Genomic DNA, 19,148 nt, shown 5'->3' with positions numbered 1-19,148 from the left:
ACCCTGCTTGGCTCTGTGCCTACTGCCATCCATCAATCACCACCCACCTCCCTCCTCATAGGACTAGAGGTGGATCCCATACTGCTGAGGATGTTATTTGAAAGTACCAGGGGCCTGGAAGGGGCCTAAAGGGTCCTTTAATGGGTCTTCCTAACCTGCAGTGATTAGAACCATCAGGGAATTTAGGAAAGAAATACATTTTGAATTCATGTGTGTAGAGGTGGTACCCAGGGATCTTGCCACAGTTTCCCCAGGGATTCTGCTAACACCCCCTCTCTCCCCCCATCACCTCTGGTTTCCCTCCTCTCTTTCATTTTCAAAACAAACATGCTGGGGACCAGGTAAGTAACATCACAAATCAGAACGCACTTGTGACTGCCGGAGCTAGCATCTGATCTAGTCCGAGGCCTTGCAACAGCCATTCCAGAAGCCTCTGTTTTCTCACCTGGTTGCCCCAAGTTCTTACCCCGGTCTCTGTAGTTTCTGCCTGCTCAGATACAAGGAAGCCCTCAACCATACATGGGGTGTGTAAACCCTAACAGGACCCTGCCCCTATGCCAGAAACCCTGGAGGAGGTGGTAAGCCACTGCTTCACTCTCTGAGAAGAGGTACAAGACAGCAGACTCTCTTTGGAGGCACGGGGGCCTCTGCCCTGGGCAAGGCCTGGCCAGAGTCGTTCTTTTCCATGAGCCCCAATTAGTCTTCCGGGACAAGCTCATTCAGCAGGGGATAACACAGCTTGAGGCATAGCAGGCATCATTTAGGAACGAGTCAAAGATGGTGATAGGGAAGGATGGGTTTAGTCCCCGAGAACATGGTTCTTGCTCAGGGAAGGTGGGTGGGGTGATGGGGAATCCCCTCACCCGCTGCATCACCCGCTGCATCATCAACTCATCCATCCATCCGTTCAGCAAATGTTTGCTGGGTGCACACGGCTAGTACTACATCTACCACGCACAAGTCCTTGCAGTGAACAAGAGCTAGAACCCAGACTGGGAGTGGCAGTGGTGTCTCAGCTCTCTGGGAGATGAAGTGTCTAGCTCCATGTTCATCCTCTTCATGTACCCCGCCCTCCCCCCCCCCCAGCCATTTCTTTATCACAAAGTACAGAGATGGAAATAGACACGATGTCATCTCGTTTCCCAGACGCTCTCCCAGGGAATGGACTCACGCTTAGAGAGGTGAACTGACTGACAAGGGCTTGAGATCCGAATCCACCCCAGTCTATGCTGCCAAGGCCCGGACCACAAACCCTGCATTGCACCATCTGTTATGGCGAGATTTTAGCTTTTTGTCAACGACAGCCACAGGACACACACAAATCCCCCTGAAAGGCAAAACCTCATTCGCTTGAAACTTTGATTTCAAACCTTCTACAAGTTAGTGCCCGACAGCTTCTTCAGTTCCTAGGGACAGGCGCCCTTCTCAGCCTACACGAGCACTATATCATACCCAAACTTCTTTCCATTGCTCCCCAGCAGCTAAACAGCGTGGTAGCCATGGTTCTGCTGTCCCTTTGGTTGTCATACGTGCTTGCTTAACTCCCCCCGCCACCCCCCCCGCCCCCGCTTTTGACTGTTTATAATAGACTCTCCAATTAAACCAGAAGCTAACATATAAACCAAGCACTGTCCATTCTCAGGGGTTTCCAGATGGTACAGCCTCCTTAGGCCAGAGACGCCTCCCTCAGCCTGTGGGAGGGAAAGGAGAACTTCTGACAAGGCTGCATTTAACTTGGCTGTGTTGTTGTTGTTAAACGTTGTTAAATGTATCTGTTCACTTTACAACCCAATATTAGCCCTCCTCCCAGTACCCCCTCACATAAGTCCTCCCCCATTCCACTTAGAAGGGGAAGCCCCTTCCTGGGTGTCGACACCCCATCCCATTCCCACCCCCGCCTCCATAACCCCCACCCATCATAACTTGTCTCTTTTAAGGGGGGCACAGAGAGGCATCCTTCCTACCTGTTTATCTGTGGTGCTAGGGGCTGATCTAGTGCCTGCTGGGTGGGTGCTCTCCCACTGACCTATAGCCACAGCTTCTTTCTCTTTAGTTCTAGACAGGGTCTCGCTAAGCTGCCTAGCTTCTTGAACTCACTATCTGGTTCCAGATAGATGGCCTCGAACTTTGGATCTTCATTTCCTAGCCCCTGGAGGAGCTGCAGTTACAGTTCTGTGCAGTTAGGCCTGCCTTTTCTTTCTTCTTTTCTTCCTTCCTTCTTTCCTCCTTCCTTCCTTCCTTTTCCAACTAAGCATTAAAAATGCACTTAATATTTTGAGGAACTGATAATTGTGGCAAAGGTCAGTGGTAACTGATATTTCTGTCGTTGGTTGGCTCTTAGTTGGCAAGAGTATGCTCATATTCTCTGCAGTTTTAGTGGCCAGAACATTCTGGAAACAGCTCCCAATTGAGGCTACTGTTGTTTTGTTTTTGTTTTTGTTTTTTTACTGTTTCTGTATAAAATAAATGCAGAAAAATGTGCACCTGTATTAAACAAGTACGGACTGTTAGAGCTTGCCATCAGTCCTGGAGTGAGGGATAGGGGTAGGGTGGGGGTGGGAGGTGGTTGCTTTGTTTTGGGGAGTAGAGGGAAATACCACAGGGGAACCCAGGGCCTTTTGCTTCATCTCCAATGTGTAAATTAGGGGTTATATATGATTTTGCTTGGGGATTAAAGGCTTCTGCCTCCAGAGGTCGAAGATCCCCTCCTCTAGGCTGGGGGAGGTAGTTTGGGGGAGGAAGAAGGAACATAAGTCCACCATTTGGCAGGTGTTTCAAGTGTGTCCTAATGATAAGCAAGACTTTCCAGGGGAAAAGGCCAAGAAGGGTGTGAATGTGTGTACCCAGACATCTCTCTCTCTCTCTCTCTCTCTCTCTCTCTCTCTCTCTCTCTCTCTCTGTCTCCCTCTCCCCCCACCCCAGACTGGCTCACATCACTGCCAGGGCTGTCCATTGGTAGCCTGTGTGGCAGGCCAGCAGGCTGGACAGCTACCAACACCACACAAGTGACCTGCTTTAGTCAGGAGCAACTGACTTTAAATGTTAACCTGATGTAAACAAAACAAAACAAATATTAGGGAATCATCTAGAGTACATTGATGTCTGATCGGGTATTTGGGTACCTCAGCCCAGCCGTTGAAGTATGAGATTAACTCTCCAATCTCCTTAAGTGCTTTTTATACCTGAGTAGCGAGGACCTGGGTTCAATTCCTAGCACCTACATGGCAGGTAGCTCACAACCATCTGTGAATCCAGTTCCAGGGGATCTGACAGTCCTACCAATGCACATAAAATAAAACAAATACAGAAAAATGTGCGCCTGTATTAAACAAGTGCAGACTGTTCGAGCTTGCCATTCATTGGTCCTGAATAGTGTGCTCTAAGAACTTCCTATAGCACTTTTTTTCGGTGATCACAGCTGGGTTTGTTTTTGTTTTTGTTTTTGTTTTTCATTGGTTGTTTAGTTGGTTGGTTAGTTAGTTTTGTTCTTTGAGACAGGATCTCATATAGCCTAGCCTTGAACTTCTGATCCCCTTTCCTTCTGCATCCCGAGTGCTGAGACTGCAGATATGCCCAATGGTGCCTGGGTCCTGTATGTGGTCCTGGGGCTCCACCCCAAGGCAAACGTTCTGCCAGTGGAGCCACATCCCAAGGACTTCCCACAACCCCTTTGTTTCATCAGATATCATCTGGAGACATGCGCATGGGTCACAAGTGCTGTAGCATTTTATAGAAAGTTAAATGGTCATGAATCTCGGTATCCTTAGTGGGGACGCCAGGATCAGCTCTCCTCCAGAGACTTGGGGCCAAGAGTCCAAGGTTAAGGAGGGGTTTTGAAGACATTGTTTCAACGCTTGCTCGTAATAAATGCGTGATTTCATTGAAGATCCCAAGGCCTAGGGCAGCCAAAGGCTCTACCTGAGGCTTACACAGCTTACCCATGGCACATGACACAGCAGGGATCTCATTCAGTATTTGTCCATCTTTTCTACAAGCCTTGAGGCTTTGCAAATGCGGAGCTGTGGTGGAGACTGATGGAGGAGGCCATCCAATTTTTTTTTTTTTTTTATTTTCTTACCAGCTTGTTTTCCTTCTGTTTTCTGGGTTGTTCCTTCCCTCTTATCATATGTATTAACTCCCCTATATTCATACATATTTTCTGTCTCCCGCAGACACGGATGCAGAGTTTGAATCCAGATCCCAAAGCCCGGTATACAAGCATCTATGGCGCCCTCAAGAGGATCATGCACACTGAAGGCTTCTGGAGGCCCCTGCGGGGCCTGAACGTGATGATGATGGGTGCAGGGCCCGCGCACGCCATGTATTTTGCCTGCTATGAAAACATGAAAAGGACTTTAAATGACGTTTTCAGCCACCAAGGAAACAGCCATCTAGCTAATGGTATTTTGAAAGCGTTTGTCTGGAGCTGGGAAGCTCTTCTCTCTGGGGCTTCCTCCCCCGGACCCAGCAACCTTCATCCTCGGCAAACAGAGAACTCTAGGGTCACGTGAATGCGGTCACGTGAACGCGCGCTTTTTTTTTTTTTTCTTTCAATTCAATCCCTCTTTCTCTGGGGGAAGCTGGTGGTAGATGTGTTTTGGTATTTGGTATTTATTATTGTGTGGCTTTTTTTTTTTTCTTTTAAGAAAACACTCGAAACAATTAATGATCAGTCATAGGAAAAAATATCTTTTGAATGCTGGATGCAAACCAAAAATACACAGAAAAGGACAGCTTCTTTGAGACTATTTAAAAACTGGTACAGCAGGTATCTCCAGCGCCAGGATCTAACTAAGCTTTGAAAGGTCAAGACGTTTTATGCTGACAGAGGACTCCGAGCCACTGTGGAAGGCCATCCCCACTTTAAGCTGCCGGAGACTCGGGCCTTTGACCCCCCCCCACAGCGTCCTCCGTGTGTCTGAGTCGCATCTTTCTGCAAGCCAGGGCTGAACTAGTTTCCTGTGGTTGATCTAGGGAGGGCGGGTGGACCGCAATGGGGCACTTGTGGACAGCTTTTACATAAGGCAGGAGTCGATGGGCTGGGACTTTAACAGGCTTTTCAGTGGGTGGGAGAGGACCGTCGATAGCAGCAAAGCAACTTAAAATAATGTTTATTTTGACAAAATTTACTCTGAGGAATGGAGAAGTGGATGTGATCAACTCTCCCCTTTGCTTTTTATTCGACCCACAATAAAAACGGTTTCCCTTCTGTCAGCCACCCTTAGACCCAAGCATACCCGGGTGCTTTGCTGAAGTCCTTTGCTTTTTCATTTGGTGACCATTCTTTGAATTTATTCCTTTGGTCACCAAGAGCCATGCCCCCATGCTTCTGAGATGGTGGTAACAGACCCTCATTTCACCCAAACTACCTTACGTAATGGCTTGGCTCCTTTAAGGAGGAGGCTAGGGGACTTGACAAAACCCATCCCTGCACCAGGGTCTGCCCAATGCTGTCCCTGCTGCATTGGTGTAAATGCTGTGGTGTCTGCCACCTTTCTGGGAATAATTGTGTGTGTGTCTATGTGTGCACTAAGTAAGAGGTGCCTTCCTGAGAGGTGGCCTGTAGTCTGACGCTCATCCCTCCCTCTTTCCACCTGTTATAATTAACGGGCAGCTGCATTGCTGTGGAAGTCACTGGGAGGCCAGAAGCAGAAATTCCAGGGCCAATTCAGGCTTTCAAAGCCAGGCTAAAGGAGACTTCAGATGAAATTCTTCACTTACAAGGCTGGTCCTAAGTCTGCTTAGACTTCAGCTAAGGCAACTAGCCTTCTGCATGATTGTATCCTCTTCAGTAGCCTTAGCTTAAGGGCCCAGAGAGCTCTCTGTACCTAAAGGCTTGGGACAAGGGAATAAAATTCTAGGCAGTGGGAAATGCCTGAGGTATGGTTTCTGAGCTCTAACTTTTCCCAAGGTTGATTTACAAACAAAAGGAGTCTCTGAGGTTTAGCTGCAACGGTGCTCCAGATAGCTGCTCTCCCTATTGCTGTTCAGCGTTTCTGCCACCACTTTGGGATTTTAAAATTTTCTCACCTTGGCTGAGCTGCTAGGCAACTTTGAGCCTTAGAAAGCTAAGTCCAGAGTTTATCTGACTTAAGTTCATGGAACTTCCCATGAGCACCAGGTGACAGCGGGTAATTTTCTGGAGTTTGTTTTGCAGGGGTAGCTGGGAGTATGGCCACCCTACTCCACGATGCAGTAATGAATCCAGCAGAAGGTAATGTTCCGTGGCTCTAGGGAGGGACTGTGGGGGATAGGTAGAGAGGCCAGAGGAGTGGGGTGGTGGTGGTGGTGGTGGTGGGGTGGGTGGGTGGGTGAGGAAAGTGGGCAAGGACTGGCTTCCCTGGAGCCCACGGGAAGACTTCATTCCTCACACATTACTGGGGTGTCTCCAGAAAGCCAGCGAGCATTGGGGCTCTAGGAGCATCCTGTTGTGGAAACCAACCGCTAAGCAGAGTTGTCTGCCTACCTGTAGCATCCTGGGAGGAGTTAGAAACGAATCTTCAGGCCCTGCTGCAGGGGATTTCTTGGCCTGCTTATCACTACTGTGCAACCTGTGTGTTGAGGGGGTGTGCACACCAAATATATACATCTGACCCTGTTAATTGTCTCTAGTCACAAACAAATCTAGAGGGAACTATTCCCATCTCATTCACTGTGGGTTGACTTTTTCAGGCCCATTAATATAGAGTCTCACCATGCAACTCAGGATGCCCTGGAACTCTCTCTGAGGCTCAGGCTAGCCCAAACTCTGAACCTTCCTGCCTCAGCCTCCTGAGTACTGGGGTTATAGGCACACCCAGCCTAATTTTTTTTTTCTTAATTTGTAAGATGGTGGCAATTTCCTAGAAACAGTGAATATATAGAACTATTAGCCCTCTGTACTTCTAAAATTAATGTGGCCATTTTGAAGGGGGTTACCTTTTTTGAGTTTTGGGGGTCCTCTTATAAAATAAGGCAGTATTTATAACCCACTTGGCATCCTCATGCATGCTTAAATCATCTCTGCCTTACTCCTAGGGTTCAGTACAGTGTAGGTAGATGCTGTATGACCTCTCTTAGAGAATAACGCTAAGGGAAATATCTTCTTATGATACGTATAGACTGTTTTCTTTTCTGGTTATTTTCATACACAGTTAGTTAAATCTGTGGATACAGACTCATGGTATAGAGGGACCGACTAGGATTCCTTTTTAAAAAATCTATTCATACAGGGAGCTGACAATGACAGTCACTCAGTCAATGTTAACTAAACAAAGAGTTTGTTTATTTAAACAGTTTTTTTTCCCCTAAAAAACAAAAACCAAAAACAAGGTGGTGTTATGTAACCCGGGCTAGCCTTGAAATCTTTATCCCCTGACTCAGCCTCTAGATTTTTAGAATTATAAGTAATTGCTACCCTACCTGGTGTTTATATTTAAAAAATACTTTTTTTTATGTGGATGGGTGTTTTGTTGGCATGCATTTATGTGTACCTGGTACCCACAGAAGCCAGAAGAGGGTATATGGGATCCCCTGGAACTGGAGTTACAGACAGTTGTGAGTCTCTTTATGGGTGCTGGGACTCAAATCCAGGACCTCTGGAAGAGCAGCAAGTGCTCTTAACATGGAACCACCCGTCTCTCCGGTCCCCAACCCCCTTGGTGTGACTCTTGACTCAATTAGGCCCTTATTTAAAGATGGAGCATCTTGGCAGTGTGTAGGTACCATGGAAACTCTAGGGAATACACTTTGTTTTCTCTGGTCCTATGAACCATTGGATCATTTTGTGTTAAAGCCAAGGTCTCCGCTAGGAGACATCACCCAATTGGGCAGATGTAATTCTAGTGTTGTCCCAGGGGTACGTGTGATAGGCATTAAAATCAGAGAAGACAGATTATTGAGAAATCAGGGATACTCTTGTAGGACAATGTTTTGTTTTGACACAGGATCTCACCATGTAGTCTTGGCTGGCCTGGAACTCCCTGGGTAGACCAGGCTGTCCCTGAGCTTATAGAGATTCACCTATTTGTGCCTCCTAAGGGCTGGAATTAATGACATGTGCCACCATGTTTAGCTCAGGGATAAGGACAGATCAGGGAGAGGGAAGTATTTTGGGGGAGTTATATGGAAGGCTAGGACCTTGGAAAGCAGGCTAGCTAATCAAGCCTGAAGTGACCGCTTGATTTGGGGATCTTCTTTCATTCCAGCTTCAGACAGGAAATTGTTTAGAAGTACCTACTTTCCTGGCGCAGAGTCACAAAGTTGAGGTGGGCTACCTGGAGCTGGCCTTCCGTGGCCTCTTAGCTGGGGCTATACGTGTGCTGTTTTGGTACCTGTCACCGGTGTGTATTCTAACATGCTTGTTTCTCTCTATTGGTTGGCTTCCCTTCTCACTCCCATCTGGGATGGGGCCAAACCATCCACCTGTCTGCTGGTTGGTTGCTCATCCCCCACCTGACAGTGGTGAAACAGCGCTTACAGATGTACAACTCCCAGCACCAGTCAGCCTTCAGTTGTATCCGGACAGTGTGGCGGACCGAGGGGTTGGGGGCCTTCTACAGGAGTTACACCACACAGCTGACCATGAATATCCCCTTCCAGTCAATTCACTTCATCACCTATGAGTTTCTGCAGGAGCAAGTCAACCCTCGCCGGGACTACAACCCACAGTCTCACATCATCTCAGGAGGCCTGGCCGGGGCACTGGCCGCAGCTGCCACCACCCCGCTGGACGTCTGCAAAACCCTCCTCAACACGCAGGAGAACATGGCTCTCTCCCTGGCCAACGTCAGCGGCCGGCTGTCGGGCATGGCCAATGCCTTCCGGACGGTGTACCAGCTCAACGGCCTTGCCGGCTATTTCAAAGGCATCCAGGCTCGAGTCATCTACCAGATGCCTTCCACCGCCATCTCCTGGTCCGTTTATGAGTTCTTCAAGTACATCCTTACAAAGAGGCAGCTGGAGAATCGAACTCTGTACTAAAGGAATGGGGCAGTGGGAAGTGGTTCTGACATCCTTTGTTCCAGCTTCATCCTCTTGTTCTCGCACCCAGGGCTTGTCCTGAAGGGTGCTTGCGCCAGGCCCTTCGTTCCCTGGTGCCGTAGAGAGGGAGGACCGGCCTCCACTGACCAGCATGCTGTCTGTGGGGACATCCGAGGTGGTGGTAGGCGGGAGAAACTTGGGGAGAGGGAGAAGTTGCTTTTCTCCTCCTTCCTCCAGAGGAATGTAGCTTTTCTGCCTCACTGTGGCCTTCTCCCTAGATCTTTAGATCACACCGCAGAGGCAAACAGTGACACAGCAAAGAAAAAGTTTATGTACATAAAAGTACCATTACCCCAGTCTGAAATAGGTGGATAATGTTTATCCTTTATTTTTCTACATAGAGATTTTTGAAATTGTGTGTGCTTGTGTGTGTCTATAAATAATATTAGAGTTGGGAATGATGGACCTGTTTTGTTTTTTTGTTTTTTAAATAAGAGAGTTCCATTCTTCCATCATGAGAAGTAAAACAAACAACAACAACAACAAACAAGGGGAAAAAGGCACCAAAGTAATAAATGGCTTTATGTGGCCTGAAATTGTGTGTAGCGCCCCTCCCATGGGAGTTTAACTTGAATGTAAAATAATAAATATAAAGTTTATATTTTGAATTTCTCTTTTCATGGGGAAAAAGGTACGTTGAAAACAAATCAAAATAGTCTATCACTTGGAGCTTTTTTTTGTTTTGTTTTTAATTTTAATTTTAAATACAGTTACCCTGCGTGCCTTTCTGTCTTTTCTAAGACTTCCAGGACCAAAATTAGGGTCCTGGAGCATTTTCTCCCTCTGTAGACACCCCCGTACAGTCCTCAGCACCATGGCTGTCTCAGTAGAATAAGAATGGCTGGCCTTAACCTTCCGTGTGAGTGATGTGAGCGTGTGCCTCCCTGTTCAGCTCTTAGCACTGGGAATGCCACTGTATGCCTAGCCAATTGATGAGACAGTTCCTGCCTTTGTCTTAGGAGTAATCTCCATAGCAACCTCCTCCTTGGGCACTTCTGCTAACCTGGTCTATAAGGTTTGTTAGTAGTCTCCTGTTGACCCATTTCCCCGGCAGTCTAGGGATTTTGAGTATTTCTGGTACTCATCTGTCACCTACCCTGTTCAGCTCCACGACTTAAACATCAGAGCCTCTTCACTGCACTGAGGCCAGCCCTCCAGCCGGGACTGAAGCCTGCCACGATCCTCCGCCCCTCCCGAGCTGCTCAGCAGCCTTGTCTCACCCTGTGTCACTTGAGAACCTCCGTCCTTTCCGCTTTGTTTTCTGAAGTGGAGTCAGATCATCTCAGAGAAAGCACAAGCCTGTGTTGTCCAGTCTCCCATCCTCATGGAGATGACAGGATAGGCTCAGTTTCCTTCTTCCAGTTGTCAACGAGTAAGCTGGGAAGACGCTCATGTTTTCGTGTCCATTGCCCTGGTCTCATTTGGAAGCCACGACTAGCATGCTCCCTCACTGGGGAGGCTTAGACCTTGAGTTCCCACGGATGGTCATGCTGCTGCCTGGGAAGAAATTGAGCTTGTACTTGGAGAATTTCATCTTGGACCCACGTACCACTTGGTGCCAGTAGATGCAGCTTTTTGGTTTTGTCCAGCAGCTATGAGAAGTTACACACTGGTCAGCTGACTTTTTTTTTTTTTCCCCAGAGAGAACCACCTCTCTCAAGTACTCCTATGTATTCCAGGAGGGCTTCCTGGCTGGCTGCAGTTTGTCTTACTAGTGTCCTGGGCTGGCTGGTGTCCTATTATCACTGACAATGTTTCTATTCTTACCCTGCTAGCATTGAGTAGAGTTAAATTCTATAAATGGAGAGGGAAGTCAAATTGTAGAGTCTAAAGTCAAATTTAAATCAAACCCCAAACTATTCCTATACCACGCTTAGATACATTGTTGACTAATCCTGCTGCAAGACCAATATTTTCCCTTGGATTTTCTTTACAGTTATCTAATACTAGGATAGCCCCTTTGGTCATGGCCTTATAAGGTAGGACCAGGACTTCAGGACTCTGTGAGCTTGAAGTCCAGGGGTCCCATCCTGGCTATCCTCTCCTCATGATTGGTGGGTCTGCAGGAAGATAGCTTTTTTAACCTGCCCATCCAATTCAGTCACCCTAAGGTTGAGCGAGTGATATGTCTGCAAAAAAGTTGTTAAAGGTTGGGATACATTCAACGTAAGTTCTGTGCCAGTCAGTCCCCCCTCCCTTAGCTCCAACATTGAAATTGTCCTTGACCCTCACGCACATGATAGCCAGTGTGTTGATTGTCATTTTTGACGTTGCAAATTTCAAGATAGGAAAAGGCTCAGTGACCAGTTTAGGATAGCCATAACCTATCTCGGTCATTGGCATCTTTGGAGTGACATCCAAGGATGGACCATCCCACCTGTGTACAATGATAATACTTTAGCTGTGTGTGTGTGTGTGTGTGTGTGTGTTCAGGCCATGTGACAGTCAACCATTTAATAGATGAGTGTTAATTTATTATAGATAAATATTGATCTTTAAAAATGGGATGCTCTTAATTCATGACTTTTTAAAGAATTGGATTAAATATAGCTACTTTTATGTGAGCTTTCCCCTCTGTCCCCCTGCCCCTTCTCTCTGTCTCATTTCTCACAACCATCACCCTCCAGTGTCACCCCCAAGGCTATATCTCCAACATACTGCTATGCCATTAAGGTTTTATTTAACTTTATTTATGGATAATTATGTCTATGAACAACAAATGTGCCGTTACCGGTCACACAGTGTGTGGGATAAGAGTGGCCTAGTGTTGCTTTCCGAATGTCTTAAAATACCTGTGGTCAAGATTGTTTTTGCCTTTGTGGCCTTTGGGTTTGGAGAGCAGCATTGTGTTCACATGTGTGGATGTCTGTCGTGCTGCTACAGTTGTAACACTGGAGCTGGAAAAAATAAAGCATTGATCTTGAAACCATTGTGGGGTCTTTGTGGGGATGCAGAAGGGTCCGGAGAATGGGTTCAGAGGAGACTTGATGCGCTGGGAACTAGCTGAATAGGAAGCAGATCATCTTGCCAGCAGAGGGCGCTCATGTACATCACACGGCCTAGAGGCCTCCTGCTTGAACATCAGGAGGATGGCTCCCTCACCCCATCCCCACCCCGCCCCCGCACATACCTCTGTGCAGAGTCCGTCAGGAACCTCTTACAGAGAAAGTCTCAGATGACCAGAGTCCACAGTCTCAAAATATCACAGCCAAAGCCAGAGAGTAGAACTTTCCCAAGAGGTACAGGTGAGGAAGCCTGAAAGGAAAACGTTTGCTTTGAGAACGCTGGACTCTATCCCCAGAACCAAGGCCAAAGATCTGCTCAGTATGACTGCCGAGTCTCTCCCAAAAAGGTACAAAGTTAGAACGGAGGCTAAGCCTGGAATCCAGCCATGGACACAGGTGCCAGGTGGGCAAAGGTGCAGAGCGGAGAGTGCCACGGAGCAACTGTCTGACTTGTCTCCTCCTACCCGACTCTGAGCTACTCTATGTCCCTTGTGGCTTGTAGCTGCTGCATTTTGGTGTGGGGGTGTGGGGTGGGTTCAGGGTCTACTGATTCAACCCAGTCTGCCTGCCTGCCTCAGCCGGCAAACATGGTAGTGGTGGTGAGCGGAAGTCATGTGGAGCTGTGGGAAGGAAGCGTGAGATGTCCTACCCTCCATAAGATGCAGTCTAGTAGAATACAAAGCCAGCCCGCCCTGTTGTCGCAGGCCTGTTGATGCCAGCTACCTGGGAGGCAGGAGGTGATACATTCAAGACCAACATGGATTAAAGAGATTAGTCAAGCCACCATGAGTAGCTTAGTGGGGCAGGTTGTGTGAATGGGAGACCTGGCTCCATTTAAAGCACCTGCCATTCTTACTGAGGACCTGGGTTCAGTCCCCTACACTATAGGTGGTTCACACCCATCTGCAACTTCGTTTAGGGAATCTGATGATGCTTCTGGCCTCCAAGGGTGTCTGCACTTAGTGCACGTAGCCCTCCGCACATATGCATAACTGAAAATAATCTTAAAATCTTTTATTTTTAAAAAGTTTAAGGTGGTCTAGGGTTAAGCTGAGTGTCCAAGTACTTGCCTAGCACATATGAGAGGTTCTGGCTTAGTCCCTAGCACCTCACTGACACACTTCAGTCCCCTTCCCCAAGATGGCAGTGCTCCATGCTATGGGGGTTACAGGTAGCATGGAACCTCTTTGTGTACTGTTGGTTAGGTTCACTGGTTCTCCCTAGCCTGGGGGGGCTGAAGCTGCTCTGTCTGGCCTGGCCCCTCAGTGTTCATGTTGCGTTTCTTTCCATGCAGGGACTAATATTATGCTGGACATTCGCAATCTGCTCCAGTGGGGCAGTATTCACCACAGAAACGAGCGGTTTTTACAGATCTGGGTGCTTGTCTCCCTGAGAGCTGGTAGTACACTAGGCTGGTCCATAGCACACGTTTGGTGTGAAGTACGATTTTTTTGAGAGGGATAAAGCTGGTTTCACCTTAGAGTTCTTGGTTAGTGCCGCCTCTCTTAGCTCCTGGCCTTTCTCCTGTTACTCAGAGCCCCCTGCAGAACACAGTTCCTGCCTCCAAAAGTCCCTAAAGGAAGGGTTTTCTTTTCTCCTCAGCTAAGGTCTCCTGTCGTGACTTTTAGTGGGTAACTGCTCTACTAGGAAGAACTCAATGCTGATGCTGAAGGAGAGCCCTTGGTGGGATGGATGCCTCGGGAGGATGCCATTCTCCCACTGCTGTCCAACAGATTTAGCTGTGTGTGGGGGGCATGTGTGGGAGAGAGGAATAGAGGATTATTACCAAGTGTCCTATATAATCTAAGGCTGAATGTAGACCTTTAAGTATGGGTTGGGAAGGGAAAGCCTGGGCCATAGACACACTGCTTTGGGGTTTTGTCCATAGTAAGCTATAGTAACCATTTAAGCTGCCGTTTTAAATTCTAAAACAATTTTGTGTATGTGTTGGGGGTTGGGTGGGGGGCAGGTATGTATGTGCACATGAGTGCAGGTGCCCACAGAGTTCAGAAGAGAACATTGGATTCCCTTGAAGTTTACAGGCTGTTGGGAGCCACCCAGTGTGGGCACTGGAGACCATACTGAGGTCCCCTATAAGAGCAGCATGCACTCTTACCTATAGGACCATCTTTCTAGCCTCTAGGTTGTTTCCTCCTCCTGCTTCTCCTCCCCATCCTCAGGCTCCTCCCACTCCCTCCTTTCCTCCCTCCCCATCCTCTTCTCTCTCCTCCCCCCTTCTCTTCCCTTTTCACCATGATAAAATGCCTGGCTAAATCCATAACCATCTACATGGATTGGGCCCAGGAAATCTTCACAGTCATCAAGAATGGCCATGAAGCCTCTGAGCTAATTGATTGAGCTCTTTAGGTCAAAATTCAGTGCCAGGACCCAATGAAGTAAGAAGGGGATGAGAGTGGTGGTGGTGCCAGTTACAGGGTTATTTACAACATGGTAAAGGACATGGGGGGCAAAGCTCCCAACCTGTCACCCAACAGGCAAAACAGCTAGGGGACAGGGGCAAGAAAGACCAAGTGGGCAAGAGAACAACTTCAAGAAAACAGAGGAGGAAGATTGTGCCTTATAGGGAGGTGTGATCAGTCACATCACGGAAGGCAAGGGTATGTGAGATGCTTGCTCACTTCTGAGAGGGAGGGAGACTCAGAGGGAACAGAGAAATAAGAAGAAATGGAGAGCAGAGCCGTGGTGTGGTGGCACACGCCTTTAATCTCAGCACTCGGGAGGCAGAGGCAGGCAGATTTCTGAGTTCGAGGCCAGCCTGGTCTACAAAGTGAGTTCCAGGACAGCCAGGGCTATACAGAGAAACCCTGTCTTGAAAAACCAAAGAGAGAAAGAGAGAGAGAGAGAGAGAGAGAGAGAGAGAGAGAGAGAGAGAGAGAGAGAGAGAGAGAGAGAGAGAGAGAGAGAGAGAGAGAGAAATGGAGAGCAGGCAGAACCCTTGGTGCCATCCCTACCCCCTTCTTACAGGTAGGCTCCATCTCCCAAAGATTCAACGACCTCCCAAGAATGCCACCAGCACTTAAAGCCCTCGTTTGTTGGAGACATTTCACGTTCAACCCGTAACACTGCCTTTGCAAGAAGTTTGGCCCTTAAGTACCAAGTTATGGGGTGATGCTGTTATTGGAGAAACCCATGGCACAGAAGTCACAGGGCGAGTGGGGTTGGCGAGCGTCCTCAGTAGTTTGGTGATGTAATGAATTTCCTAGAAGGATGCCTAAGAGGCAGGCAAAGAAGATTGGAACTGAGTATCAGGGACTGAGTTGCTGAACAAGTTCACGGTCTTTGGGAGGTGGGGCTCAGTGGTAGGTGAAAAACACCACGGAAAGGAAGGAGGGCCTTACTCAAAGGACCAGCAGGTGGCAGCAGAGAGGCTGAGACCCAGGCATAAAACAGGCACAGCTACTTGGAGAAGTTCTGGTATCTCCACGCTGAGCCACTGCTGTTCTTGGACCCAGGGTCCTTGGATGGTCCATAGCAGTCACACTCTTGTCCTTGGCCTCACATTTACAGGTCACAGAGCCAAGAGAGATCTCTGAGATTTGAACTTGCCCCCCTCTCAAGAGAATACCCACCACCTGAAGAGAATGACATTTCCTTGGAGGATGCTTTTAGCCCGGGCCGACAGTTGAGCATATATGCTATGCTTGACCATGACTGCTTCATGAAGTATTGCAGTGGCCCCGCCCTTCCCTTGTTTGCACCAGTGTATAATCTGGGCTGAAATCATGTCCCAAACATGCTTTTCATTTATGTAGCCCAGGCTGGCCCCCAACTCATAATCCTCCTGCCTCTGATTCCTGAGTGCTGGGTTTACAGGTGTGAATCACCACCTGCGTCGAAAAGCTTTTGATCTGAGAGGAATACATGTGACTGTGGGAATGATTATTTCAATATTACTTCATATTCATGTCCCACATGTTCTGGGTGGGATGGGGAGGCCACAAGAACAGAAAAGGGATGGAGGAAGGGCAAGGAAATAGGGTGGGGAGAACCACAACACACACTTTGTTCAAAAATATCATAATGGTATCTAACATATATGTTGACTAAAACATATAATTTAGATATATTCACTTTATGTGTTTGAGAGTTTTTTTTTTCTGCCTGCATGTATGTATGTACACCACTTGTGTGCCTGGTATCCTAAGAAATTAGAAGAGAAAGTTAGGCTCCCTAGAACTGGAGTTCTGGACATTTGTAAGCCACCAAGTGGTTGCTGGAAAAGGAATCTGGGTCTTTGTGAGAACAAATGCTCTTAGCAACTGAGCCATCTCTCCAGCCCCATATACTTATTTTTAAAACTTTTTTTTTAATTGACCAGAAGTGCTTATTTGGCCAGAATTGCTCATGAAAATAAAATCTACTAATATGACGATTTAGAAAATGCAAAGAATTCACCAGCATATCCTGCTGAACTTGTATAGCATTCTAAACATGAATTCCTTTCCCATTAAAATGTCCTGAGTTATTCTGAGCTTGTTGGATGAGAGCTGTTCCTTTAGCTCTGGGATGTTGCTCACTGAAATCGTGTTGGTCCTAATTTTCATGGAAACGTATGTAGTGTCATCTTTTTCACAGATGAGCATTCCATCCGAGTGTTTGTCATGAGTAAACCCACACAGATGTCATTGGAAGAGATGATCCATTCTGCAGAGAAGAGTGGGGGCGGGGCTCAGAAATGTGTGCATTGTACAGAGCAGAGCAGAGGCATATTTGTTTTTTTTTTCCTTTTAACTTTTTATTGATTCTTTGTGAGTTTCACATCATGCACTCATCCATGATTTTGTATATGTCCTCTGCCCTTGCAACCTACCCACAAAAGAAAATTAAGAAAAAGAAATTAAAAACGATAAAAATCTTGTTGTGGAAGCTGTAGTGTGTCACAGTGTGTCCCACAATGTACTCTCTTGTCCACACTTCTTCACTTGCAAATGTCCATTGCAGTGAGTCACTGGTCTGGTTCAAGGCCTCTGGCTTCTGCTACAGCATTAATACTGGACGGATCCCTGTATTGATATAGGCACTCCTCTTAGATGTCCTGTTGTTGCCCTGTGTCATGGAGATCTTGTAGTTTTGGATCTGCAGGATAGGCCCTTTCATTCACTCCAGAAATTAATAGATGAGGTAGATGTTGGGAATCACAGCCCTGGATCTGGGCCAGGGGGGGTAGGAGAGTTGATCAGACCACTCGCTCCCACACCCATGTAACCAGGGTGAGCTCTCCAGCACTGCCCATGCTAGCTTACCCAATGCTGCAGCCAGCAAGGGGCAGGAACAGCTCTCCCTCTCCTGTGCCCTCAGGCTGCTCACCCTCCCACCAGCATGGCCAGCTCCACTGTGCTGCCCAGGTGAGGTGCAGGGCCTGCTTGCCCAAGTGCTGCAGCTGATGAGGGACAGAGCCAATTCTCCTGCTCTCATGATCCCGGAGCTAGCTCTCCAGACTGCAGCAGGTAGTAAGCGGGGAGAGCAACTCTCCCACACCTACTTCACCCCATGGCAGACGAATGGTGTGGCCCATCTTTGAGGTTTTAATGTGGCTATACACTGTTCTCACTGGGCTGGTTAGAACATGTAGCTTATGGAATGCAATTTTATATTTGCTTCCCCACTCAATCCTGAATTTCTACTTCTGGCCACAAGGTGGTATCTGATTTTCATTAATGCTGAAGACAAACACCTCATCTTTTACAGCTCAGTCAGGAAACTCCTCCAAACCCACCCCACCCCTCATCCTTTCTGTTTCTGCATCTGTTGCACCAGATGGAATTCCTAAAGAAAGTTCGGTTAACATGTCTTTGTCGAGGAGACTTGTATTGGATCAATCTTAGCTGCGGCAAGATATAGATATGTACTTTCAGTGTTTTTGGTTCATCTTTGATTATCTTTCACCGCCTCTATTTTATAGCCTAGAATAGAAGCACACTGTACTTTTACAAGTGCCTGCTCTAGGCTGCACACGTTAGCTTGCGAGTGGGACATTGCAGAGGAGCCTTCTCAGAAGCTGCCTTGCCAGCTGGGTATACACAGGGTACACACACAAGATACCCACTGAAGGAAGCACATGAGTCTAGTTGTCTCAGTTCTAGACTTGTGTTCAGTGTAAGGTCTCTAAATCCATGGGGATTGCATTTTTTAGATCTTCTGAGTTTATGTGTATGAGTATTTTGCCCGCACGCACGCATGTGTATGTATGCCGTTGTACTTACTGGCAGAGGTCAGGAAAGTGTGTCAGTGGACTGGAGTTACAAGGGATGGTTGTAAGCCATTATGTGGGTGCTGGGAACTGAACCCAAATCCTCTGCCTCCAGATCCCTGCCCCATAAGGGATTAAGATTAATAGGTGTTCCCTTATGTTTTTCATGGCAATATGTCCACATGGGAGTAAACTCCCAAATAAAAGGACTGCATAGTTGGGAAAGGTTTCACAAGGGGTGGGGTAGGTGGTGACACTGGTTTACATTAGTGGATTTGCCACACACACTCTTTAGTGCAGGGATTACAGGCAAGTGTCACTACCATATTCAGCTCTGATGTGTATGTTCTTAGAAAGAAAATTTTGGACAGGGACATATAGACCAAGGAGAACAAACAGCTTCTAGATGTTATAAGCAAGGCTACGGTGACAGAGCATCATGTAGTCAGTGAGACAGGCTGATCTGTTTTGTTTTTGGGGCCTGTGTGTGTGCGTGTGTGTGTGTGTGCGTGCGTGTGTGTGTGTGTGTGCATGTGTGTGTGCATGTGTGTGTGCGTGCATGTGTGTGTTTGACTAGACATATTAAAGTTTTTGCTCTTTGCTGACACTGGTAGACAGTGTGGAAGTTGCCTGTCTGATTATATATTCCAGAGCCAACCCTGGCAATAGAAGCTACAGCTGTCTGGCCTTTTCCTAGCATTTTCTGGGTGCCTTTCCTTCCTTCTTTTCTTCAGGGAGTCTCTGGGAGCCAGACGACAGCCACTGGTGGTGCCCTTTGGATGTTGTGATAGCTATCCTTGGTTGTCAACGTGACATTCGTGGGATGAGGGAGTTTCCACTAAGAAGTTGCCTCTCTTAGATTGGTCTGTAGGCTTATCTGTGGGACATTTTCTTGACTGTTGATTGATGGA

General features: G+C 47.4%; 1 protein-coding gene across 3 annotated transcripts in view; it reads left to right on the top strand.

Moving 5' to 3' along the window:
• Slc25a37 (solute carrier family 25, member 37) overlaps positions 1 to 11,947 on the top strand; it is a 43,697-nt gene extending 31,750 nt beyond the window's left edge. For 2 of the 3 annotated variants that reach the window (XR_003950900.1, XM_006519461.2), the window contains exons 2-4: positions 4,173 to 4,912; positions 6,158 to 6,214; positions 8,441 to 11,947. Coding sequence is in view for 2 of the 3 variants with exons in the window: in XM_006519461.2 (XP_006519524.1) it covers positions 4,819 to 4,912; positions 6,158 to 6,214; positions 8,441 to 8,961 (672 nt within the window). In the remaining variant the exon portion in view is untranslated. The remainder of the gene's footprint in view (positions 1 to 4,172; positions 4,913 to 6,157; positions 6,215 to 8,440) is intronic. The other variant, NM_026331.3, reaches the window with a different exon arrangement.
• Positions 11,948 to 19,148: the final 7,201 nt, after the last annotated feature.

This window comes from Mus musculus, chromosome 14 (assembly GCF_000001635.26).
Source record: "Mus musculus strain C57BL/6J chromosome 14, GRCm38.p6 C57BL/6J".
Taxonomy (NCBI): Eukaryota; Metazoa; Chordata; class Mammalia; order Rodentia; family Muridae; genus Mus; species Mus musculus.
Note: the sequence above shows the minus strand (reverse complement) of the source record. Positions and strands in the feature narration are given on the sequence as shown.